The sequence below is a fragment of the Martes martes genome (assembly GCF_963455335.1).
Source record: "Martes martes genome assembly, chromosome: 6".
Lineage (NCBI taxonomy): Eukaryota > Metazoa > Chordata > Mammalia > Carnivora > Mustelidae > Martes > Martes martes.
The window spans coordinates 22058615-22079567 of record NC_137893.1 but is presented as its reverse complement, the minus strand read 5'-3'; the positions used below and the strand labels follow the sequence as shown (position 1 = coordinate 22079567).

Below are 20953 nucleotides of genomic sequence, written 5' to 3'. Positions count from 1 at the left end.
GCCTTGTAGGTGGGTGTGGGTGGGTGTGTTTGCAATTTATTTTGAGTTTGTGGTTTTTTTTTTCCTTAACAGTACAGCCATTCTTGCTTCAGATATATACACACACACACACACACACACACACACACACATACGTATATATATAGTATGATGAAGTCTATGTTTGTACCACCAGTCTGCAATAAATGGGGACTTGCCCTGTACAAAGGGGGCTTTCAGTGAGTCCATCAATCTTCAATCCCCTGAATTAAAAATCTTGATATGGGCGTGTACGTACCTAAAATCTGATCAGACTGGACACATCAGATTAGCACACTTCATACTCTGGTGTAGAAGAAGGCTCACAAGGTTTAATGTATAAAAAGGTTTATTGTATAGACTTCACTGTATAAAATTTTAATTAAAAAAATAAAAGAGAGGATCTGTGATACAATCCAAGCAGGAAGTGACTAAAGGTAACTTTGTTTTAGGGGCTGTGACACCAGGCATTTCAGAGTTTTTCATGGACCCTTTGTGCTTTTGAGATGCCCATGGACATAGAGAGCAACTTAGCTGCTATTTTAAGCTCCCGTCGCAATGACTTTTACTAATGTACTGTGCATTTTAAAATAAAAAGCTTATTTATACTTTTAAAAATTCAGAAAGTCTTGTTCCCTTTTGAACTGAAGTCAGTAAGATCATCTAACTCTACTATATTTTGGTTTCTCACTTGAGGGCATGGTATTTTCAAACCACTGCAAGAAACAAAAAGCCAACCTAGGGAACATCTGGGGTAGAAGGAGGTAAAAAGTTGGGAGAAGGAATAAAGTCTAGTAGCAACCAGCATTCTACTCTCTCCCCAAGTTTCTTGGACAATGAGTGTATAGTTTTCTTGCTCTCTCATGATGTTTAAAAAAAAAAAAAAAGCCAGAAAATATACTTAATTTGTAATAAGGTCATAATTTGGTTTATTTTTATGCTAACTACTTGACTTGTTTGAAGTAGACTTTTTGAAAATCATTCATGGGGGTCAATGTCTAATCCCATAAATAAAAATGATGGAGATCACTTGATCTACTGAGAACCTACATTTCCTGTTTAATTTTTAAAAATATAGAAAGGACTGGGGTTACTGAAAGCCAATGTAAGCATCCCAGGAAAGAGACAGACTTTGGCTCTCAGGCCGCAGTCTTCTAACAAATGCCCACTGGCAGTAGAGAAAAACTCATTTAATCTTTGACATAATGTGTTAAAAAAAAAAAAAAAAGATTTGACAGCATAAGCAAGGCGGTGTTTGAGAAATCAGGTTTGAAGTCAGTGGAGACAATAGCACAGACACCCAAATTCTGCTTTGTGCTTAGTTCGTAGGAGCAGAAGGGGATTTAAGGCTGAGTGTGAAAAGAATCTTGAGTTCAAGTTCTTGACAGTCTAGTCTTTTAAACTCAGTGACAGACTTTGGTGTCTCTGAGTCCCAGAAACCAGAATCAGGGGTGCTTCTAAAGCCACAGCATGGCCTCCGCAAAAGGCTGAGGACAAATGGCTGAAATGTACAAGGTCCTAAAGAATGTCGTGGACCAGCTGAACAAAAACAGCCTTGAAAGAGGGGGCGTGAAAGTCAAGAGAAAGGCCCTATTTTAAACAGTTAGCTACAAACTTAAGAGTCTCATCAACCCAGGAAAAAAGGAAATTTTACGTAATTTGTTTTTCGTGTTGGTGAATTCCTGGATTTTAGATACAGAGTGAATTTTAGGGAAAACAGATGAGTGGGGGGTTATCCTCCCAGTTACAACGAAAAAGGACAAGCAGCCCCGCTCTGCCAGAGGCCAACGGGCGAAAGGCCTGGGCTTTGGGCCGATGGACATGGACCCCGGTAGCACTCCTGTGTCCATCCCATCCACAGGTGTTGAGTGTGTCCCTGCCACAGGCAATCACACGACCCCCACCCAGAGCAGCTGACAGGCTAGTGGGAAGAGACTGGACAGGACACCAATCATTAGCACGCCGGACATGCCTCATTTTGCAGCTGTGTCCCAGAGCTCTTGATGAGGTCTGGCACCCTAGGTCCATCTTGTATTCACCCAACTCAGAGTATAACGGCTACTTGCATTGAAAATGTCCTTCTTCAGGAATAGCTGGGGTTTAGATAAATCTTTGTAACTATGAAAAAGCCTGAAGCCCTTTAGTTCTACCTCCTTGAGGAGGCTGTACCAGAATCGCACGACACTGCTGTCGCCACCACTGACCTCAAACCCGGGCCAGTGGAGGTGAATCGCAAAGGTGAGCTGTCCAATTTGCTCCAGGACATCTTCCAGAATAAGGTTTTCTAAAACTTTCCATTCTGCACTCTCCAGATCTGCTTTGAGAACATCAATCTGTAACAAAATGATGAAACGAGATTAGCAGATTCAATAAACGTTGTTAAAAATACCACCTTGACATCAGCAGCATCGCTGTATAACTAAGGACCTCCTACAAGAGCAGAATGTTTCAAGTTTTAGAGTTAGAGGCCTTTTTCCGGGGCCACGAATGACATGAGTCTCTAACCGCACGCCACACCAAATGTTAATGTACAAATAATGAAGTGCCGGTCAGAAATCATAATGGACCCTCCCTACTTTCTGCCCAATGGGAATGGATGCCTGAGAAGGAGATGCTGGAGATTTCACAGAGCTGCATGTCCGCAGACTCTCCCCGACAACCTAGACTCCGCTCTCAGGAACCCAGCCATGTCAGGACAGCACGGTGGCCCAGAGGGAGGGATGGACAGACGGCCACTGCCTGCCAGGACCACGTCACGAACCCCACCCCCCCCTCCAACTTCTCAGGACTGGAAGCCAGGGAGAGTTCTCGCGTATCTGAATATTAGACTTCTAAAAAAAATTGATTATCCCATAATTTCTTTTAAAGGTACACACCAGCACAGCATCTTTAAGAGGCAAGGAGGAAAAAAGGCAACACCATTCTCTGTTCGTTTAATGAACCTAAGTTCACATCCCAGGTAAGATGAAATATACGGAGAAGAGTAGGCTAGGAGAGATTCTGCAATTAATTAAGTTAGGAGAATCAGCTCATTTTTGCTGGCTCTGCTATTAGAATAACAGAACCCCAAATGCCTCCAGGAAGCAACGAAAGCTAATTCCTTACTGAGTGCCTGTGTGCACCCCGCACCACGCAAAGTGCTTCGCTTGCGATATCCATTCACTCCTCTCAACGATTCTGCGAGTGTGACTCTGTTGCTATCCCTGTTTGAAGTTGAGGAAACCAGACTCGGAGAGGAACCCGTCCCCAGTCATGCAGCTGGAGAGGCTGTGAGGACATGGGAATGAGTCCGTCCACACGGCCCCTGTTCTTACCCACTCCACGATGCTCACTCCCCATAAAGCCACAAGAGGTTTATGAGGCAACTCAGATTCCCTACAAGGCTTTTGGTTTAGAAAATAAGGTGCCATTAGAGAGTGAGTAAGGGCCCGTGAGTAGAAGTCTTGTTATCAGTATTTCCAGCTTACATCTGCAGAGCACTTTACAGCTTAAAGAATTACTCTCTACGTACATAATCTCAGTGAAACAGCCCTATATGCAGACGATGCTTTTGTAAAAATGAGTCTGGGCTCCCAACATCGCCTGTGAGATTTTAAGAGCTTGGTGGAGGAGAAGATGGACAGGATTTAGACATAACTGCTCCAGGAAAATGGTCCTTGCCCAGGGTCCTGACATCCCAAAGGAGATGCTTGCTTTCACTATCTTGCCTTGGACCATAGCTCCCCACGGTCCACCAGGGAAAGAGTGATGGTAACACGCCAAGAATACCAAGAGTAGGTATCTGTAAACCAACCCATCCAAACTCAAAGAGAAAAAGTAAAATGAAAAAAACAAAAAACTCCTTTCTTTACTGAGAGGAACTGAACAGAGGCAGATTCCATGCAAACATGCCTGAGGCTAAGATAATTCTTGCGAATTGGACACAAAAGAATTAACTCACTCTTTTTTTTTCATCCCTGCTGCCCTGCCACTTTCTTGACTTTGTTTAATCGCTGAAATTTTAAGCAGAATGTTCTTGAATTGGGGTGATTAAACTGCCAGAAGAAGTATGTAATTAAAACTTTACAAAATTGTCTAAGTAGTACAGAAAATATCCAAAACTCAAAATCAACATTTTGCATCAATTCACATAGTTAAGAATTTTTTAAAAATCTTTAGAGATGTATTTCTACCATGGTTTTCTGTGAGTTCACATATGCTGAACGTGATCAATATATCAAACTATTAAAGGGACAGGGCAAAGCTAATCAGCCTGCAACTGACCTAAAAACTACATTGGGGAGTTAGAGTATATATATGTTTCATATTTTTTCCAAACTTATTTTTGTTTTTATTTTTATTTTAAAGATTTGTTTATTTATTTGACAAAGAGAGACATAGAGAGAGAGGGAACACAAGCAGGGGGAGTGGGAGAGGGAGAAGCAGGCCGAGCAGGGAGCCCAATGCAGGGCTTGATCCCAGGACCCTGGGATCATGACCTGAGCCTCCTAGGCACCTCCCCCAAACCTATTTTTAAAATAAGCCACCTAGGCACCCCCCAAACCTATTTTTAAAATAAGCTATCAATCAGAAGTTATGAGCAACAGGAAAAGAAAAAAAAAACCAAAGAAGGATAAATCATAGCAGATACATGCTTAGTGTGAAAATCCAATTTTCACTTACAAAATACTATCCTATCAAAAGAGCGGAAAGTATTTCCAAATACAACTCTGCCCACCCTGTTTGATTCCAATGACTGGAAATTTCCCCTTCAATCAGAATTGAGCAGGTTGATCTAAATCACACAGCCCGGGAGGGCGCAGGACCGAGAAGCTCATCAACTTCTTCCCTGACTTCCAGCCTGCAAGCAGCGCAAGCCAAATGCTGTGAATAAAACATGGGTTTCTTTCCCTGAGCGCTTTTTCCATTTTTTGTATTTCAGAATGTTCTACCACCACAACTATTCCGCAAATGTAATTTCCATTATTACTGCATAATGCATGCAATGTCATTGTTTGTATAAGGCACCAAACATTTCTGCATCAGGTACACCCCTGTTCAGATTCTAACATCAGCTCTCAACAATCACGGCCCTAAAAATCATGCAAATGATTACATCGGAACAACCAAGTACCAATCCGAATCCAGTTAGGTTAAATCAGGTTTCCTGAGGAAAAGCAACGAGGTGTTAACTCTCTGTAAACTCTGTTATAATGAAAGACATGTTCTTGGTTGGAAGGGTCTAGAAAGAGGTAGGTCAAGCAACCTACCTCTTTCAGGGGCATTAAAGAGGTCCTACCACCAAAAAAAAACCTCCTTTCCCTTGTGCCTGAAACACCCAACAAATCTCCTTTCGCAGAACTTTTTGAGGAAATGAGAATTTTAATTTTAACTGGATTAGGGTGTGAGGCCATTTGGCAGCCCCCTTCATCATGGACACGAGCTTACGTGTGGGTTCATCTGCCCAGAACTGCAGAGATGAGAAAAAGTGGGCAAAGGGGCAGTGGCCTTTGTATTAATTTGCTAGGGCTGCCATTTAAAAAAAAAAAAAAAAAAGTACCACAGACTGGGGGGGCTTCAGCAACGGTAACATACCGTCTCACAGTTCTGGAGGCTATACGCCTGACATCGAGGTGTCCGACAGCATTGTTCCCTCTGAGGGCTAGGCCCCTCTCCTAGCTCCTGCTGGTTTGCTGGAAGTCCCCATCATTCCTTGGCTTCTGCGTTACTCTGATCTATTTCTTCATCTTCACATTGGGTTATTCCTTCATCGACCCATTGCCTGCATCCAAATTTCCCCTCTTTATAAGGACACCATTCATACCTGGTTAGGGGCCCAGCCTACACCTGTATGACTTCATTTAAGCTAATTACATCGGCAGTGACCCTATTTCCAATGAAGATCCTATTCTGAGGTACTAGGGGTTAGGACTTCCACAAGTGAGTCTGGGGGCACACAACTCAAACCACAACAGTGTGTGAGGTAACTCTCACTGCCAGAGCTTTGGCGAGGCGGTACGTGTCCTAGAGCCCATTCGCCAGTCAGTGCCTGGCGAAAGTGTCCCGTACCAGAGACCCAAGGGCCAGTGACTCTCTGAGGCAATTGTGTCCTGCCAGTCCCTCAGCAGCCAGCTCTGACTGCTCCAACTTTGCAACATCCAGGGCAGGTCAACAGGGCTCCAAGGCCAATTAAAGCCACCATCGTCAAAGCCCTGTGTTTTGTTCCCGGGTTCCTTCCTGGCCACACAAGCACGCCCAGTAGGTGCACTTCGTCTTCTGGCTCCCCCCAATTCCCTAGCCGCTTCCCTTTCCCTCCTGGGACTCTTCAGGCACTCATCACCCTCATGCCTGCAGCTCCCCATCCAAGCCTTTTCCCTTTCAAGGGGAAGGATGGGCACTCTGCCCCTTTAAAGGACTGGGTCTGGGGCTCACGGGTATCACTTCCACTGTGTTCTATTGGGCAATACAAATCACAATGCCAGCCCAGATTCAAGGTGAGGGGAAACAGACTTCCAACCCTTGAGGGGAAGAGTGGTATACACAGAAAGGAGGAGACAAACTATTCATGCTCGCAAATAACTGACCCCAGGGATTGAAAGCAACATTCAAACTTATATACAAATCCATAAATGAGCCACAGTATTAGGTGAGATGCGAACCTTGGCTGGGCCCAAGTAACACTCCAAGAAAAATAAATCATAAAACCCTTATTCATCGGAATATTATTAAAGAAGGAACATTAAAACATGGCATTTGCTATGAGAGCTGGCTTTCCTTGGAAGTTGACAAAGACCCTGGGAGAGAGAATGGATTAAGCATGACTAATAAAGACAATACTGCAAAGGACAAGTAAAATAAATACATGTAAGTCTCAGATATCATATTAGTGTACCAGGGTTGCTATAACAAAATGTCACAGACTTGGGGGGGCGGCGCTTAAACAACAGACATTTATATTTTCTCCCAGGTCTGGAGGCTGGGAAGTCCAAAATCTAAGTGTGGGCAATTGTGATTTCTCCTGAGGCTTCTCCTCAGCTCGCTGACAGTATCTACACTGTATCCTCTGTATCCTCTTACAGACTTTTCTCTGGGCTCATGCTCTCCTGGTATCTCTCCTTCTTAGAGGGACGCTAGTCTTATTGGATTAGAGCCCTACGCTCATGACTTCATTTAACTTTAATTACTTCCTTAGGGAGCCTATCACCAAATACAGTCCCACTGAGGGTAAGTGCTTCAACCCATTAATTTGGTGGGGTTGGGGGGGGGCGGGGGTATAAAACCGGCATTTTTGTTAGAGTCTATTTAGAGGCAACCGGTATTTCTCCACAGAGAGTTTTAAAATACATCCCTGTCACTGTTATGGAAGCTGACTGCAGGACAGCCTCCTTTGTGGTTAATGGCTAACTCCAGCTCTGGGGAGTAAAAATGTGAGCCACCTCCTTAATTGAAGATGAGTCATCGAGACTGTGGCAGATTTTCTTTTTCAAAGATGTGTCCCCATTAACTCCCACCTCCTGCTTTTCTTCAATGTGGCCTTGACCCTCCTCTCATCAAGAGATGGAATTGATGTTCCCTCCCCAGGGATGATTTCATGGGATGCAACCTACACCGCCACACCAGATCCCCCAAGTTGAAGGGCTCCATACTTGGCTTAATGCTCTGTTGTTGCTGACTTGAAATTCTTAATAAGTTTTGAACAAGGGACCCTAAATTTTCATTTTGCACTGAGCCCCACAAATTAGGTCTCCTGTCCTGTGATGTTCCCCTGGAATCTTGATGGGCTTGTTGCCATTGACTAAGAGTATGGTAGAAGTGGTTCTAGATGACACCCAATCCTGGACCATAAAAGCTTCTACTTGGTTCAGTGGTACACTCACTCTCGAAAACTTTAGCCCCCAGGCCAGGTGTCTGACCGTCCCGAGACCGTGGTGCTGTGAGAAAGTCCAAGAAAGCCCTTGCAGAGAGCCCACATGAAGAGGCTCTTGGTCAATATGAAGAAAGAGATGCCGACCAACCCTGGTTTCTCTAGCCATCGTCTGACTGTAACCCCAGGAGAGACCCTGAGCCAAAACTAGCCAGCAGAGCCCTTCCCAAACACTGACTCCAGAAACTGTGATCAATAATGTCATCATCATGGAACTTGAGTTTGGGGGATAACCTGTTATGTAGCAGTAGATAACTAGAACAGAGACCAAGTACTATTTATGCAAAAGTTACAGGTTACTTGTACAGTATCAAGTACTATATATTCCAAAGCTGTGATTCCTAGAGATTCATACATATATAACCAAAAATACTCTGTTATTAAAAAATCAATACATGGGGCGCCTGGGTGGCTCAGTGGGTTAAAGCCTCTGCCTTCAGCTCAGGTCATGATCCCAGGGTCCTGGGATCGAGCCCCGCATCGGGCTCTCTGCTCAGGAGGGAGCCTGCTTCCTCCTCTCTCTCTGCCTGCTTCTCTGCCTACTTGTGATCTCTGTCTGTCAAATAAATAAATAAAAATCTTTAAAAAAAATCAATACATGCTCATTATTTAAAAATGAAAACTACAGATAAGAAAAAAAAAAAGGAGTTAAAACACCCATAATCTGGAGTTTAAAAGAGTTAACTCTTGAATACCTGGTGTATTTCTTGCTAAACATTTTTCTTTGCCATAAACACACATATACACACACACACACACACACACACACACACCACACAGATCACAGCATAATCAGGCATAATTCAAACACACCTGTTGTTTATAAAATTAGAATCATACTGTGTTTTCAAATATGCTTTTTAATGTAACAATGTAACAAACCATGGCTATCTTTCCAGGCCAGTACATTTCCATCAGTGTTCTCTGTGTCCCCCGGGGATGTCACAAGCACGTGACTGAGGTGGCTGGAGTGCATGCAGGTCTGAGGGAGATGTGGGGGAGGCTCTGGCTCCTCGACCCAAGAGGACCAACTCCCCTTTTCTCTCTTTTATATATTTGGACTCCCTTGTAAATTTTTACTTGAAGAAGAGCTTTCCTGCCAAGGGAAATAGTTTGCCTTCCTCTATAATGTGTTTTGTAATGACTTTTATATTGGTTTAATTTGCTTAACCAATCCCCCTTCTGATGGACATCGAGGTTCCTATCGTTAATTGGCTATGGCCCACTGATGTGATCAATGAACCAGGAGCTAAATATAAGTATGTTCTCTGATTTCCTTAGAAGACCCTCCCAGGTGTGGAATAGCATGTGTAAACGACAGGCACAGCTTACAATTTTCAGTAATTTTTCTAACCTGTGGACCCTTCCTGTACCTGCTCTTGGGAAACCGAGGACAAACCAAGGGCCACTAAGGCTGGGCGCCCTGTACAGACACACTGCCAAAGCCTCCCCACTGTATCAGCTGGGTCAGTGACCCCTTGTTTTCTTATGCCAAAGCCATGTGACACTCTGGAGTGTTCCTAAACATACCTGTGTCTCTGGGTCTGAGTGATTAGTAGTTTTCATTTTTATCTGTAGTTTTCATTTTTAAATAATGACCATGTATTGATTTTTTTAATAAGAGAGTATTTTTGGTTATATATGTATGAATCTCTAGGAATCACAGCTTTGGAATATACAGTATCAGATTAGACAAAAAACTGCATGCCATTTAAAGAAAGGAAAAACAGGACAAACCAACTGTAACTAAGTACATGTTAAATTATTTCTATATACCTTTTTATTTAAAACCTCTTAATAAGAGATGATTTATTAGTCTCTATTAAATCTTTCAAAGGATATAGCTTCTTTCTCATACCCAGAAAATGTATATTAAAGCTTAAAACAGGCTCTTACCCTCTTCATGATTAATTAGCTTTAAAATTAATCATTATATTCAGCAAAATCCCTGGCTAAGAGCCAAAACTCTAAGTAATACCAATGAAACTGCAGTATCAACCATCCAGCTTATCAATCGACTAATGCAGAACAAGGAACTTCCTACTCAGGCTGTAATTGACCTGCAAACAAGCCGCTGGCCTCAGGATGAGCTGTCTGGTTTTGGGGCTAGAATCATACACTTTGTGGCATTTACAGGTACATCTCATATTTTGTTAAAAAAAAAAAAAGACCTAAAAAGAAGTGTGCAAATTGAGTTTTGTAATTGGGCTCATGTTATAAAAATGATTTTTAATCTAGTTACCTGTGAATATTTAAAAAAATTAAATTATCATTACCTGCCACCCCAACAGATCAAGCTACACTCATTCCCCCATATTCACTGTAGTTTGGGTCACTATTCAATCATAATTTTTAAATAATTGTATCCACACAACTTCTTCCTGCTTTTTAGCTTAATTACGAAAAGTTGTCACTTAATGAATAAAGCAAAGTAAATCCAGGCTTTTATATATCAACTTTACTTAAAGCAAGATATTCCACACCAACAAAATTAAAAGCTGAACACCATTAAAGAATCTTAGTTTTGTAGAAAAGGAGAGAAAAATGGAAGGAATGAATTTATCTTAAATGAACAAGAGGATTAAAAGTCTCTTTAAGATCCTTAGACTTTAAAGACACTAAATCAGACTTAATCATCAGTGTTGGCTGGCAGAAATGTAATATTACAAGATTTCCGCTACCATCGGGGAAAGAGAGATAAGGCTTGCCCTGAATATCACAAGAAAGAGGTCACTCGAAGCTAACGTAAGATCAATTCTGAACTAACGATAAAAGAAAATAATTTTAAAAAAAAGGAAAAAGAAAATAATTTTATGTAGTGATCAGATCACAGAAATGGCCGCAGCAAGGAGCAACACTCTGCAAAGGAGATTCAAGGAAATAAGGGAAATATTTACAAAGACTCTTTTGTCAGATCTCCAGCCTGTTCTGAAGAATCCAATCTCAGACAGCTGGGTGACAATTTGCTGGGCTGGATGTGGTACTATAACCTGGCCCTAGTTCCAAAAACCTAGGCTGCGGACAGGAACTGGTGAGCTGCTCAGAAATCAGTAAGTCAGTAGACACTACTGTGTATTTACCCCAATAATATAAATGGAGTGATCTGAAGGGGCACGGGCACCCCAGTGTTTATAGCAGCGATGTCCACAATAGCCAAACTATGGAAAGAGCCCAGATGTCCATCGACAGATGAATGGATAAAGAAGAAGTGGTGTATAGATCTACAATGGAATACTATGCAGCCATCAAAAATATGAAATTTTGCCATTTTCAAAGACGTGGATGGAACTAGAGGGTATTATGCTAAGTGAAATAAGTCAATCAGAGAAAGACAATTATCATATGATGTCACTGATATAAGGAATTTGAGAAACAAGGCAGAAGATCATAGGGGAAGGGAGGGGAAAATGAAACAAGATGAAACCAGAGAGGGAGACAAAGCATAAGAGACTCTAAATCTCGGGAAACAAACTGAAGGTTGTTGGAGTGGAGGGGGTGGGAGGGATGGGGTGGAGAGGTGATGGACACGGGAGGGTATGTGCTACGGTGAGTGCCGTGAATTGTGTGAGACTGATGAATCATGGACCTGTACCCCTGAAACAAATAATACACTATATGTTAGTAATAATAATAATAATAAAGAAGTCAGCAGGCTACAAGTTGATGTGGGAAACAAAGGCATAAGAAAAATGATCACATTGCCTTACTACTTACAACCCATCCACAAGTCCTTAAAACTAGCAGAGTGACATTCCTCTAGGAACTCTGCTGCCTCAATATGAATACTTTGCTACAGGAAAAAAGTGATCTTAACCCAACCCCCAGGACACTGTAAGTCTTCTTTAACATATAAAATTCCTTTGGAAACTTCCTTTATTTCTATCCCCAACCCCCTAGATACATGCTGGCAATCATCCCCCAAGCACATGACCCATCAATATACAACTGAAGGGTCTCTGACTCAGGTTTTATTAGATAGTAATAAGTGACCTTTTCCTAGTAAGAGCTAGCCCCCTAGAAGTCCTAGAAACCTTGCTTCCAAATTCCTTGGAGACTTACACTATCCCTAACATCCTCCCCTCAGTCACCCATCACCCCCTCCCCTTGTAGCTCTTTCTGCCCACAGGTCTGTCCTGTGCTCTAATAGCTTTGCACCGAAGACATCTTGAGAATTCCTTCTTGGCTGTCGGCTTTGAACCCTATCATCTTCCCTACATCCCTGGAGACTTTTGACAGCAAAGAGCCAAGCAGTGCAAATTTCACAGGACCGAGGTGGCAGCAAGGCACCTGGCCCAGGCAGTCAGGAGGGGCAGGGCCAGGACGGTGACAGGCAAAGGGTTTAAATTACTTATTTCCACCCACTTACCCCAGGCAGCTGAAAACAAACCATGCATCTGTCTCTGACCTTAGGTCAGGACCCTGTGGCTTAAAGCCATACCACCTCATTAATTTATTTTTTGGGCCTAATCCTATTTACAAAGGCATTCTCAAGTATTTACAGAAAGAGATGGGACATTTCAAAATATAAACTACTCCTAAATGAACAGATGTATAGAAGATCGATAACCAAGCAAATACCCAAATAAAATGTCTCTCAGCCAGACATTTTACTCTTAGATGTGGGACTGAGTCCATCTCAGAGCACAGTAGGGCCAGCCGTGTGACGGAAGCTACCTCAGACATGGCCCAACTACAAAACACAAGCACTTGGAGAAAAGGGAAGCAAACTCTTGGGGTTATTTACTGTCTAAAATACACTGTACTACGCGTTGAGGAAAAACACCACTGGGGGTGAAAGGTAGAAAAGGCTCAGCAGGGGCAGAAAGGAGAGATGAGGGTATCTGCTGTAGGTCAGTGTCACCTCAATGTCCTCCATCTCTGGGCCCTGCACTGACTCCGAGAGAAGGTTCTAGCGTGACTTGCACTCATTTGTTGACACATCTGATTCCTTACCTGGACTGTCCACCCATTCCTTCAGGGCAGGACCCAACTCTTCCTTGGGTATCAAGTTTCTAAGGAAGCTCCTGACACGCGATAGGTAGGGTATCCCAGGTGATACCAGTACTGTCCACTCGGCCCTTGTAACACCTTACACCTAGCCGCTCTTGTCTGTCCCTCCACCTCCAGCACTGTGATCACCCTGCCTAAGACCCCACGGACTGAAACAGAGGAGAGAGTGTCAAAGGGTGAAAGTTAGGAATGAGGGCAGTTGCGGACCCCATTGTCCCACTCTGCACGGGTGGTGTCACGGTCTTTACTTCCAACGCTCTATGAACCTTCCACTTTAGCCAAATGGCAGTCTCTCTAGTCCTCAGAATGACGTCACATTTTCTGCCCTTGCTCCTTTATTCGGAGGACTTCCTTTTGTGTAGAACACCAAAAATTTCTGCTGGGGACCCTGTCTCCCCTTACCAACATACAGAACATCACGACTGTCCTTCAAGTACAAGCTGAATTTCCTTCTCTTTAGGGAACTTGAGTTGCTTCTAGTTGAGAATATTGAGTTGAAAATATTCAAAAGTTCTTGCTTGATACAGAGCTTGAGTTGAGAAGATTCAAAAATTCTTGCCCTCAACGTCTAAAAGCAGAGGCAATTATCCAAGAAGGCACTACTTACCATAAGTTCTGACAGGACTTGGAAATATGTACAGATTGTTTATCTCTTATGGAAGATTTCACTGGCATTAAACTGCAAGGTCCCCATCCCAAACATTTTCTAATTCAACGACAAGACTGGAATAAGGAAATAGATACTGTCAATACATAATTCTATATGCGTCATTCCATATTTTTGTCGTGTTGTATTGTGTCTTATGCAGTGAACTGTTCAGATGTTAAGGCATAGGAAGGAATGCTAGGGGGCCAAGTGGTGCTGTCACCATACGTGGCCATTTAAACTTTAAATAAAATTCAATACAATTAAAATTTCAGTTCTGCCACATTTCAAATGCTCACAACCACCTGTGCTAACAGCTCCTAGGCTGGACAGTGCAGGCACAGGACATTTGCATCACTAAGCAAAGTTTTGTTGCACAGTGCTGCTCAGAGTGCCACAGGCATCAGCATCAGCAGAAGGGTGTGTGAACACGCCCAATTCAGTAGATTTAGATAAGAGCTGAGTATTTGCATTTCTACCAAGAGCCCAACTTCTGGTGATGCTGCTGATCCAAGGACCACACTTTGAGAACCAGCGGACTTGGCTGATGACACTATGTGAGATTAAAACAAACAAACAAACAAAAATTTATTTATTTATGTGAGATAGAACGAGAGCACAAGGTGGGGGAGGGGGAAAGGGAGAGGGTGAAGCGGATTCCTCACTGAGCAGAGAACCCGATGCAGGGCTCAATCCCAGGACACCGGAATCATAACCTGAGCCAAGGGCAGATGCTTAACTGACTGAGCCACCCTGGCGCCCCTGCAACATGAGTTTTTTCACCAGGACTCTCACCCCCACACAGGCTGGTTTCCCCCCCACCCCACTCTCATGATCAGATGTGGAAGTGTCCACACACTGGTAATCTCTGATCTGGGAAGGTAGAGAGTGGGTTTTCCAACATCAGCTGCTTTCTTTATTAGGACACAGTTAGGTCAGAGTTCCCTGAACACATCACCAAGGTGAGGCACGTCCTCCCCGAACTGTGTGCAGAAATGTGTGTCTGTGCTCATAAGCTCTCTTCTGAGAACACTGTGGTCACTGGGACTTCGGCTGTGAGGACAACTGCTTCTCATGTGGGTCTGGGGCAGGTTGTTTAGGCTCTCGGTGACTCGGGAAAACAGGGCTCCTCCTACCCGTCCTGAGGCTAAAGGACAAATGCCATATAGCACCATGCACAGCTTCCAATAAAGTGAGGGCTCCATCAAAGCTAGCTGTTACTATTCTTACCAATTCTCAGGGCAGTCCATAACCACCTGCCAAATTAAGGTCATCTTGTGTAAGCTAATATCAAAATGGGCCTTCTCTGGGCCCCCGCTGCTATGTTTTGGGAAATGACTCAAAGGAAGAATTAAAATTCGGTACAGGCAAGATACGGAGATATCCCACACGTGAGAGCCAGGAGCCATCTCTACTGAACACACTGGCAGGTAAAACTGAAAACAGTTTCTTCAACTGCATTTACATCCCACAAGAGGCAAAAGCATCATAATCTCTGTGCCCTGGAACGGACTGTAGGCTCCAACAAGGCTAATAACTTACTTGCTTAAATCCCCAGCTTCTAGCCACAGTGCGAGGCACTATCAAAAGTAGTTGGTAGGTAGATGGGTCAATGGATGGACAGATGGACAGAAGGATGGGGAGATGGGAAGATGGTTAGATCGACCTCCTGGTTTCCAGATTATGGCAGACTGGAGCCAGTAGGGTTGGGAACATCTGGTCCAACTTTCTCATTTTATAGACAGGGAAAACTAAGACTGAAAAGGCTAAATGATCTGCCCAAGATCATAAATTAATTATAGTGGCAGATATTCCACATCTCAAACACCAGTACTCTGCTCTGAGTCTCTCTCTCTCTCTCTCTCTTTCACACACACACACACACACAATCACTAGCATTCATCACACACTAGCGTTGCTTTGGGACAACGACCAACTCTAAGTTTCACCCTCCCTGAGACTTAAGGGTTGATGAAGAGCTCTGTACAAGGACTGCTACAGTATCTGAGAAAGAAGTGTGATCCCTCCCTTCTCCTAATATCCCTCTCTGCCAAGAATCTCTTTGCACTAGGAGTGCCCAGAAAAAGCACAATCTGGCATTTTCTAAATTTACTTCTGATCAATACCAGCTCCCACTAAGCACATTAATACAAGTTCAGATCCTATATAATGCTCGGTTCTTAATAGAGAAAAATAGACATATGTACTGTCAGTTAGTTTAAAGGCGAAGGTGGCACGCCAGAGGTATTGCTTAACCACGTAGCCATTCTTCCTTCTTCCTTCAATATGAACACCCTGATTTCTAGCTGATCACACTGCTGCCCACACTTTCCAGTCTCTGTTTTGACTGTGTGACCATGGGACTAAAATATGACCAATAAGATATAAGTAAAATGTCATGTAGGATTTCCAGAAAGTTTCTTAAAAGGAGGAGGAGGAGAAGGAGGAGGAGAAGAAGAGGAGGGCAGTACTTAGTGCTTCCTCCAACCCTTTGCTGGGAGCAAGGCTGTGATGGCTGAAGCTGCAGCAGCAATCCTGGGCCCTGAGGAGAATTACACCCTAGGGATGGAGCAGAGGGGAGCCGCATGGATCCTAGCTCTCTGATGACTACCGAGTCTCTCTGCAAGATCTGAACTATCTACCCCAAGACCACTCTTATGTGAGAGGAAGAAACATTTTCTAAAGTTCAAGCCACTATAATTTTTCTTCATGTGGAACCCTACGTAATTTCAAAGACACCCAACATATTCTAACATATTCTTATTTTTTTAAAGATTTTATTTATTTATTTGACAGACAGAGATCACAAGTAGGCAGAGAGAGGGGGGTGGGGAAGCAGGCTCCCCGCTGAGCAGAGAGCCCAATGCGGGGCTCCATCCCAGGACTCTGGGATCATGACCTGAGCCGAAGGCAGAGGCCTTAACCCACTGAGCCACCCAGGTGCCCTGAACATATTCTTACTTATAAAGAGTGGTGTCTATTTTAGAAGTTATCCAGAGCTTAAGCCTTCCGTAAAGAAGTCATTAGTGATGGTGAATCTACGCAGCAGTCCCCGCCTAGCGGAAGATCACTGTTTCCCCCGAATTGGTAAGCAACTTTCTAATTCTGGGATCGCAACTCTTCTTGCCACCTCCTCTTCCCTTCGGAACCATGTTTCTTGTTCTCCTGCCAAAATGCTCATGACTACAACCTGCACTCTCCCTTCCTCCCCGAGCCCCCAAATTCACAATGAGCTAAGGAAATGGTGCTGTGAAATCACACGTGGTCAGTCCTCTCGCCTGAGAGACCCAGGCTTGAGGCATTATGTAACTGAAGTGTTGTTCTCTTCTTGATCTGTTCTATACGTTTGAAATTGTAATATATACCTAAGAAGCCAGACACTGACTTCTTACTTCGACCATCTACTGAAGTCTACGTGTCTGTATATTTTTGTTGAAAGCACAGATACTTTTTCTTGAAGAAGGAAAGCAAAATTCAGCCAGGACTCAAGGCAAACAAGAAAATACAGATCTCTTCAGTCTCATAATGTTCCCATAATAACATTCACTTTAGATGATTTTAAGCTGAAGATGTCACGTCTTTCACCTGGAAAACAAATGTAATTTCTAACTGGAAAAGATCGAGGTTTTGTGGAGCTTGGAGCTTATTTAATTTAAGGGCCCTCTTTATGAGAAATAATACAGAATCAGAATACAGGATTAGGTAAAATCACTTCTGCTTATAATCAAGACATATACACAAGTCCCAACCCAAGAGAAAAGACAAAATTAAATGAAAGAAAACTATAAACAGATATATCACTAAAAGCCAGAAAATAAGAAAAAAATAAAAGAGTTTTTAAAAACCTGCAAGAAAAAATACAAGTGTACCAGTTTTGAACCTCTTATTAAATTTATATAGCAATTACAGTGAGAGGAGGAAAACAACTTTATATACAAAAAATCAGTACCCAACTACCACATACAGATATCACCCATAAGATACTCAAAGAAATGTGCTAAATATTCAGATATTTAGATTATATCTAAAAACCTCATCTTAGGGGCACCTGGGTAGCTCAGTCGGTTAAGTGTCTGCCTTCAGCTCAGGTCATGATCTTGGGGTCCTGGGATCGAGTCCCATGTCAGGATCCTAGCTCAGCAGAGAGTCTGCTTGTCCTTTCCCTCTGCCCCTCCCCCCTACTTGTTCTCTCTCTCTCTTCTCTCAAATAAATAAAAGTAAATAAAGTAAAATAAATAAATAAATAAAATAAGATAATAAATAAATAAATAAAATAAATAAAATAAATAATAATTAAATAAATTAAATAAATAAATAAATAGATAAATAAAAGTAAATAAAGAAATAATTAAAAACTTCATCCTAGGGGAAATGTTAAAAAACAATGACTTATAGAAATAACCATTGATTCGCTCCTCCTGGGTACAAAGCCCTAACATTTGTGTTAGATGGGCCACCCCTCAGAACACAGTATCTTTTTACCTTGTATCCACTGTAACAGATACAGCCATCTTTAATTAAGCACTTGCTATATGCCAAGCCAAGCAGCACACTAAGCACTTTCCATGCAACAACCCCATTTAATCCCCCAACCAACAAATGAAGTGTTTTATTATCCTCACAGTACACACAGGGAAACTGAGGCTTAGTGGGTCACACAGCTCATAAGATGTGAAGCCAAAACCAAATCCAAGCAGTTTCCATAGAAGCCTGAGATTCAGAAAAGTTAACTAACCAGCCCAGGTCATACAGCAGTAGTAGCATCAGGATTCTAATTGGGTCTGACTCCAAAACAGGCTCCTCTTAATACCATGTTCTTATACCCTCCCAAGTATTAAGGGATCCAGACACAAAATATGACATTGTCAATGGTTTCTGGATTTATGGCTCCTTTTGCAAAAATGACAGGAGAAAAGCAAATGTTTGCGAAGTCTTTCTTGAGTTCCTAACTTGTGCGTGGCCCACAGGCTGCCATCCTTGAGGAAGAAAGACGGCAGTCAGGCCTGCCTTCAGACAAGGCACACACTTTTCATGCAGGAACTAGTGCCCTCTCCCCTTTGTTCCATGTACTTCTTTTTCTAGAATAATAACGTTGTCATTTATATTCATTTCATAGCTTCTGTATGACCAAAAGGCATAATTTGGGGCTGGGACAATTTTTTTTTCTGCCACCTCATGTTTTGTAAAGTTCCATGCAAATTAATATGCATACACAATTAGAAGAAAACCACCATTTGCATCTGTGGAGGCTGGAGTAACTCCCACGAGCCCCCCGCTCCTGCTAAAGATGGGTTTCCTCCCACAGATTCATCCCCTCTGCACTCAAAATGGACTACGTATCCCCTTCAATTCCTAATTTCAGGTTCATGTCCCATTGGAAGAGGCCAGGCCAACAGCCAACACCAAACAAGTTAAATTGTCAAAATGAAAACATTGTTTGAGACCCAACCTACCCAGCAACAAACATACAACAACCCCCCCCCCACCCTAGGCTTCTCTCTTCCTTAGTAGAAAATAACAATTTGGGATGCTATTGTTTGTTTCTTTCTATTTATAAAAATAAGACACAGAGTTGTTAAAAATTGACCAAGTGCAGAAAGATACGGAGAAGAAAAAACATTACCAAAATCCCTGTCCCAAGAGGAAACGACCATTAACATTCTGGTTATAGTTCTTGTATTATATTATCTATATCTATCAGAGCAGATAATTGAGATAGAAGAGTATATATAATTCTGAAATCTGTCGCTAGTGGGTTTTTTGTTGTTTTTTGTTTGTTTGTTTGTTTACTTTAAAAGGTCACTTATCCTTTTTTTTTTTTTTTTAAGTAGGCTCCACACCCAGCGCAGAACCCAGTGTGGGACTCGAAACCACAACCCTGAGATCAAGACCTGAGCTGAGATAAAAAGTTCAGCCATTAACCAACTGAGCCACCCAGGTGCTCCAAAGGCCACCTACTCTTAATGCTCATGTACAGCTCCCTTATTTTTCAGGCAAAGATGAAGTCAACATCTTGAGTATTCTAGAGATGTCTGCAAACAGCCCAAGCTTCTGTTATCCTGGGATTTTTTTTTTTTTTTTTTTTTTTATTTGTTAGAGAGAGAGCGAGCGAGCACAGGCAGACAGAGTGGTAGGCAGAGGCAGAGGGAGAAGCAGGCTCCCCGCGGAGCAAGGAGCCTGATGTGGGACTCGATCCCAGGACGCTGGGATCATGACCTGAGCCGAAGGCAGCTGCTTAACCAACTGAGCCACCCAGGCGTCCCGATCCTGGGATTTTTTTGATCCCAAAGTAGTGGAGGTGTGCCCACTCAACTTACCCTCTGTAGAACTACATGACAAAATGAGAGCTGATCTTCCTGGAAAATATGAACTGTCACTGTATTTTCACGCTAATATGAATTTAGTGAGAAGTCTGTCTTTTTTTTCACATTTCATGACATCTATGATTTACACCTGGCAACCTCTGAATTGCACAAGCGGGAAAGATTGCCTATTCAAAAGAAAGGACGGGATACAGCAGATATAGGAGAGTGGAGGAGTCAGGAGACACAAGATCAAAGTATGTCTGAGCCTCGTTTGTTTGATAAGGAAGAGGTCAAAGAAGGGGATGTGAAAGAGGGGAGGACAAGGCTTGCCGAGGACTTCTCGTTGAGATTTCTCCTCTCCCACTGCCCTGAAATCTTTCGTATGCATCAGCTCCACAGCAAGAACAGTAGAAGGGCCACCCAGCAGTTAAAGTGAAAAGATACATTTGATGCTTTGTTAGCTACTAATTGACATGTGGGAGATTTGGCAGCTGCTTGTCTTTGAAAATCATCTAAATCTATACACTTCTAACTGAATCAAAGAGATCGATACATAAAATGGACTTTAAGTCTGTGTGTTGGCCCAGAAGAAAGAGAATGAAGGTAATCAGGAAAGCTTTACAGTTTGTCAACCAGGAAATTCATCCTCTTGCTTGATTTCAATGGTGGCTCTTTTGATCATCTTAAAAGTGAGGCTCCCAGGATTTTCGAGCCTCTGATTCATCTTCCTTCTTTAAAAGAATCAATGATGCATGGGAACTTCAGCCATGAGGCAGTGCATTTTCCTGGAGCTGGAAGAATTTTCCAGATGGCATTTTTTCAGTAGAAACCTAGGGTAGGATGCGGTTTTCTGCACACGCACCCACTGCTCATGGAACTTGACAAACAGTCCGTTGTTAACCTGTCACCATGAAGACCTCCCCTGAAACAGATGCTCCATATTTCCGGGAATGGGTGGCTTCAGGTAGACATCATTCAGGCACCAAGGATAGCTTTGAAGAATGTCAAAATAGTTATTATGTTATTCTTCCCTGAATAACGTAATAACACTTGAACTTCCTGGAAAGGAAA

At 42.7% G+C, this 20953-nt stretch overlaps 1 protein-coding gene across 1 annotated transcript; it reads right to left on the bottom strand.

Annotated features, from left to right (window-relative positions):
• Positions 1 to 2036: 2036 nt before the first annotated feature.
• On the bottom strand, positions 2037 to 8030 carry METTL24 (methyltransferase like 24; the record flags this gene model as incomplete). Its single annotated transcript, XM_080805880.1, has 2 exons — positions 2037 to 2351; positions 7875 to 8030. 2 exons carry the CDS (start codon positions 8028 to 8030, stop codon positions 2037 to 2039), a joined length of 471 nt encoding a protein of 156 aa, XP_080662006.1.
• Positions 8031 to 20953: the final 12923 nt, after the last annotated feature.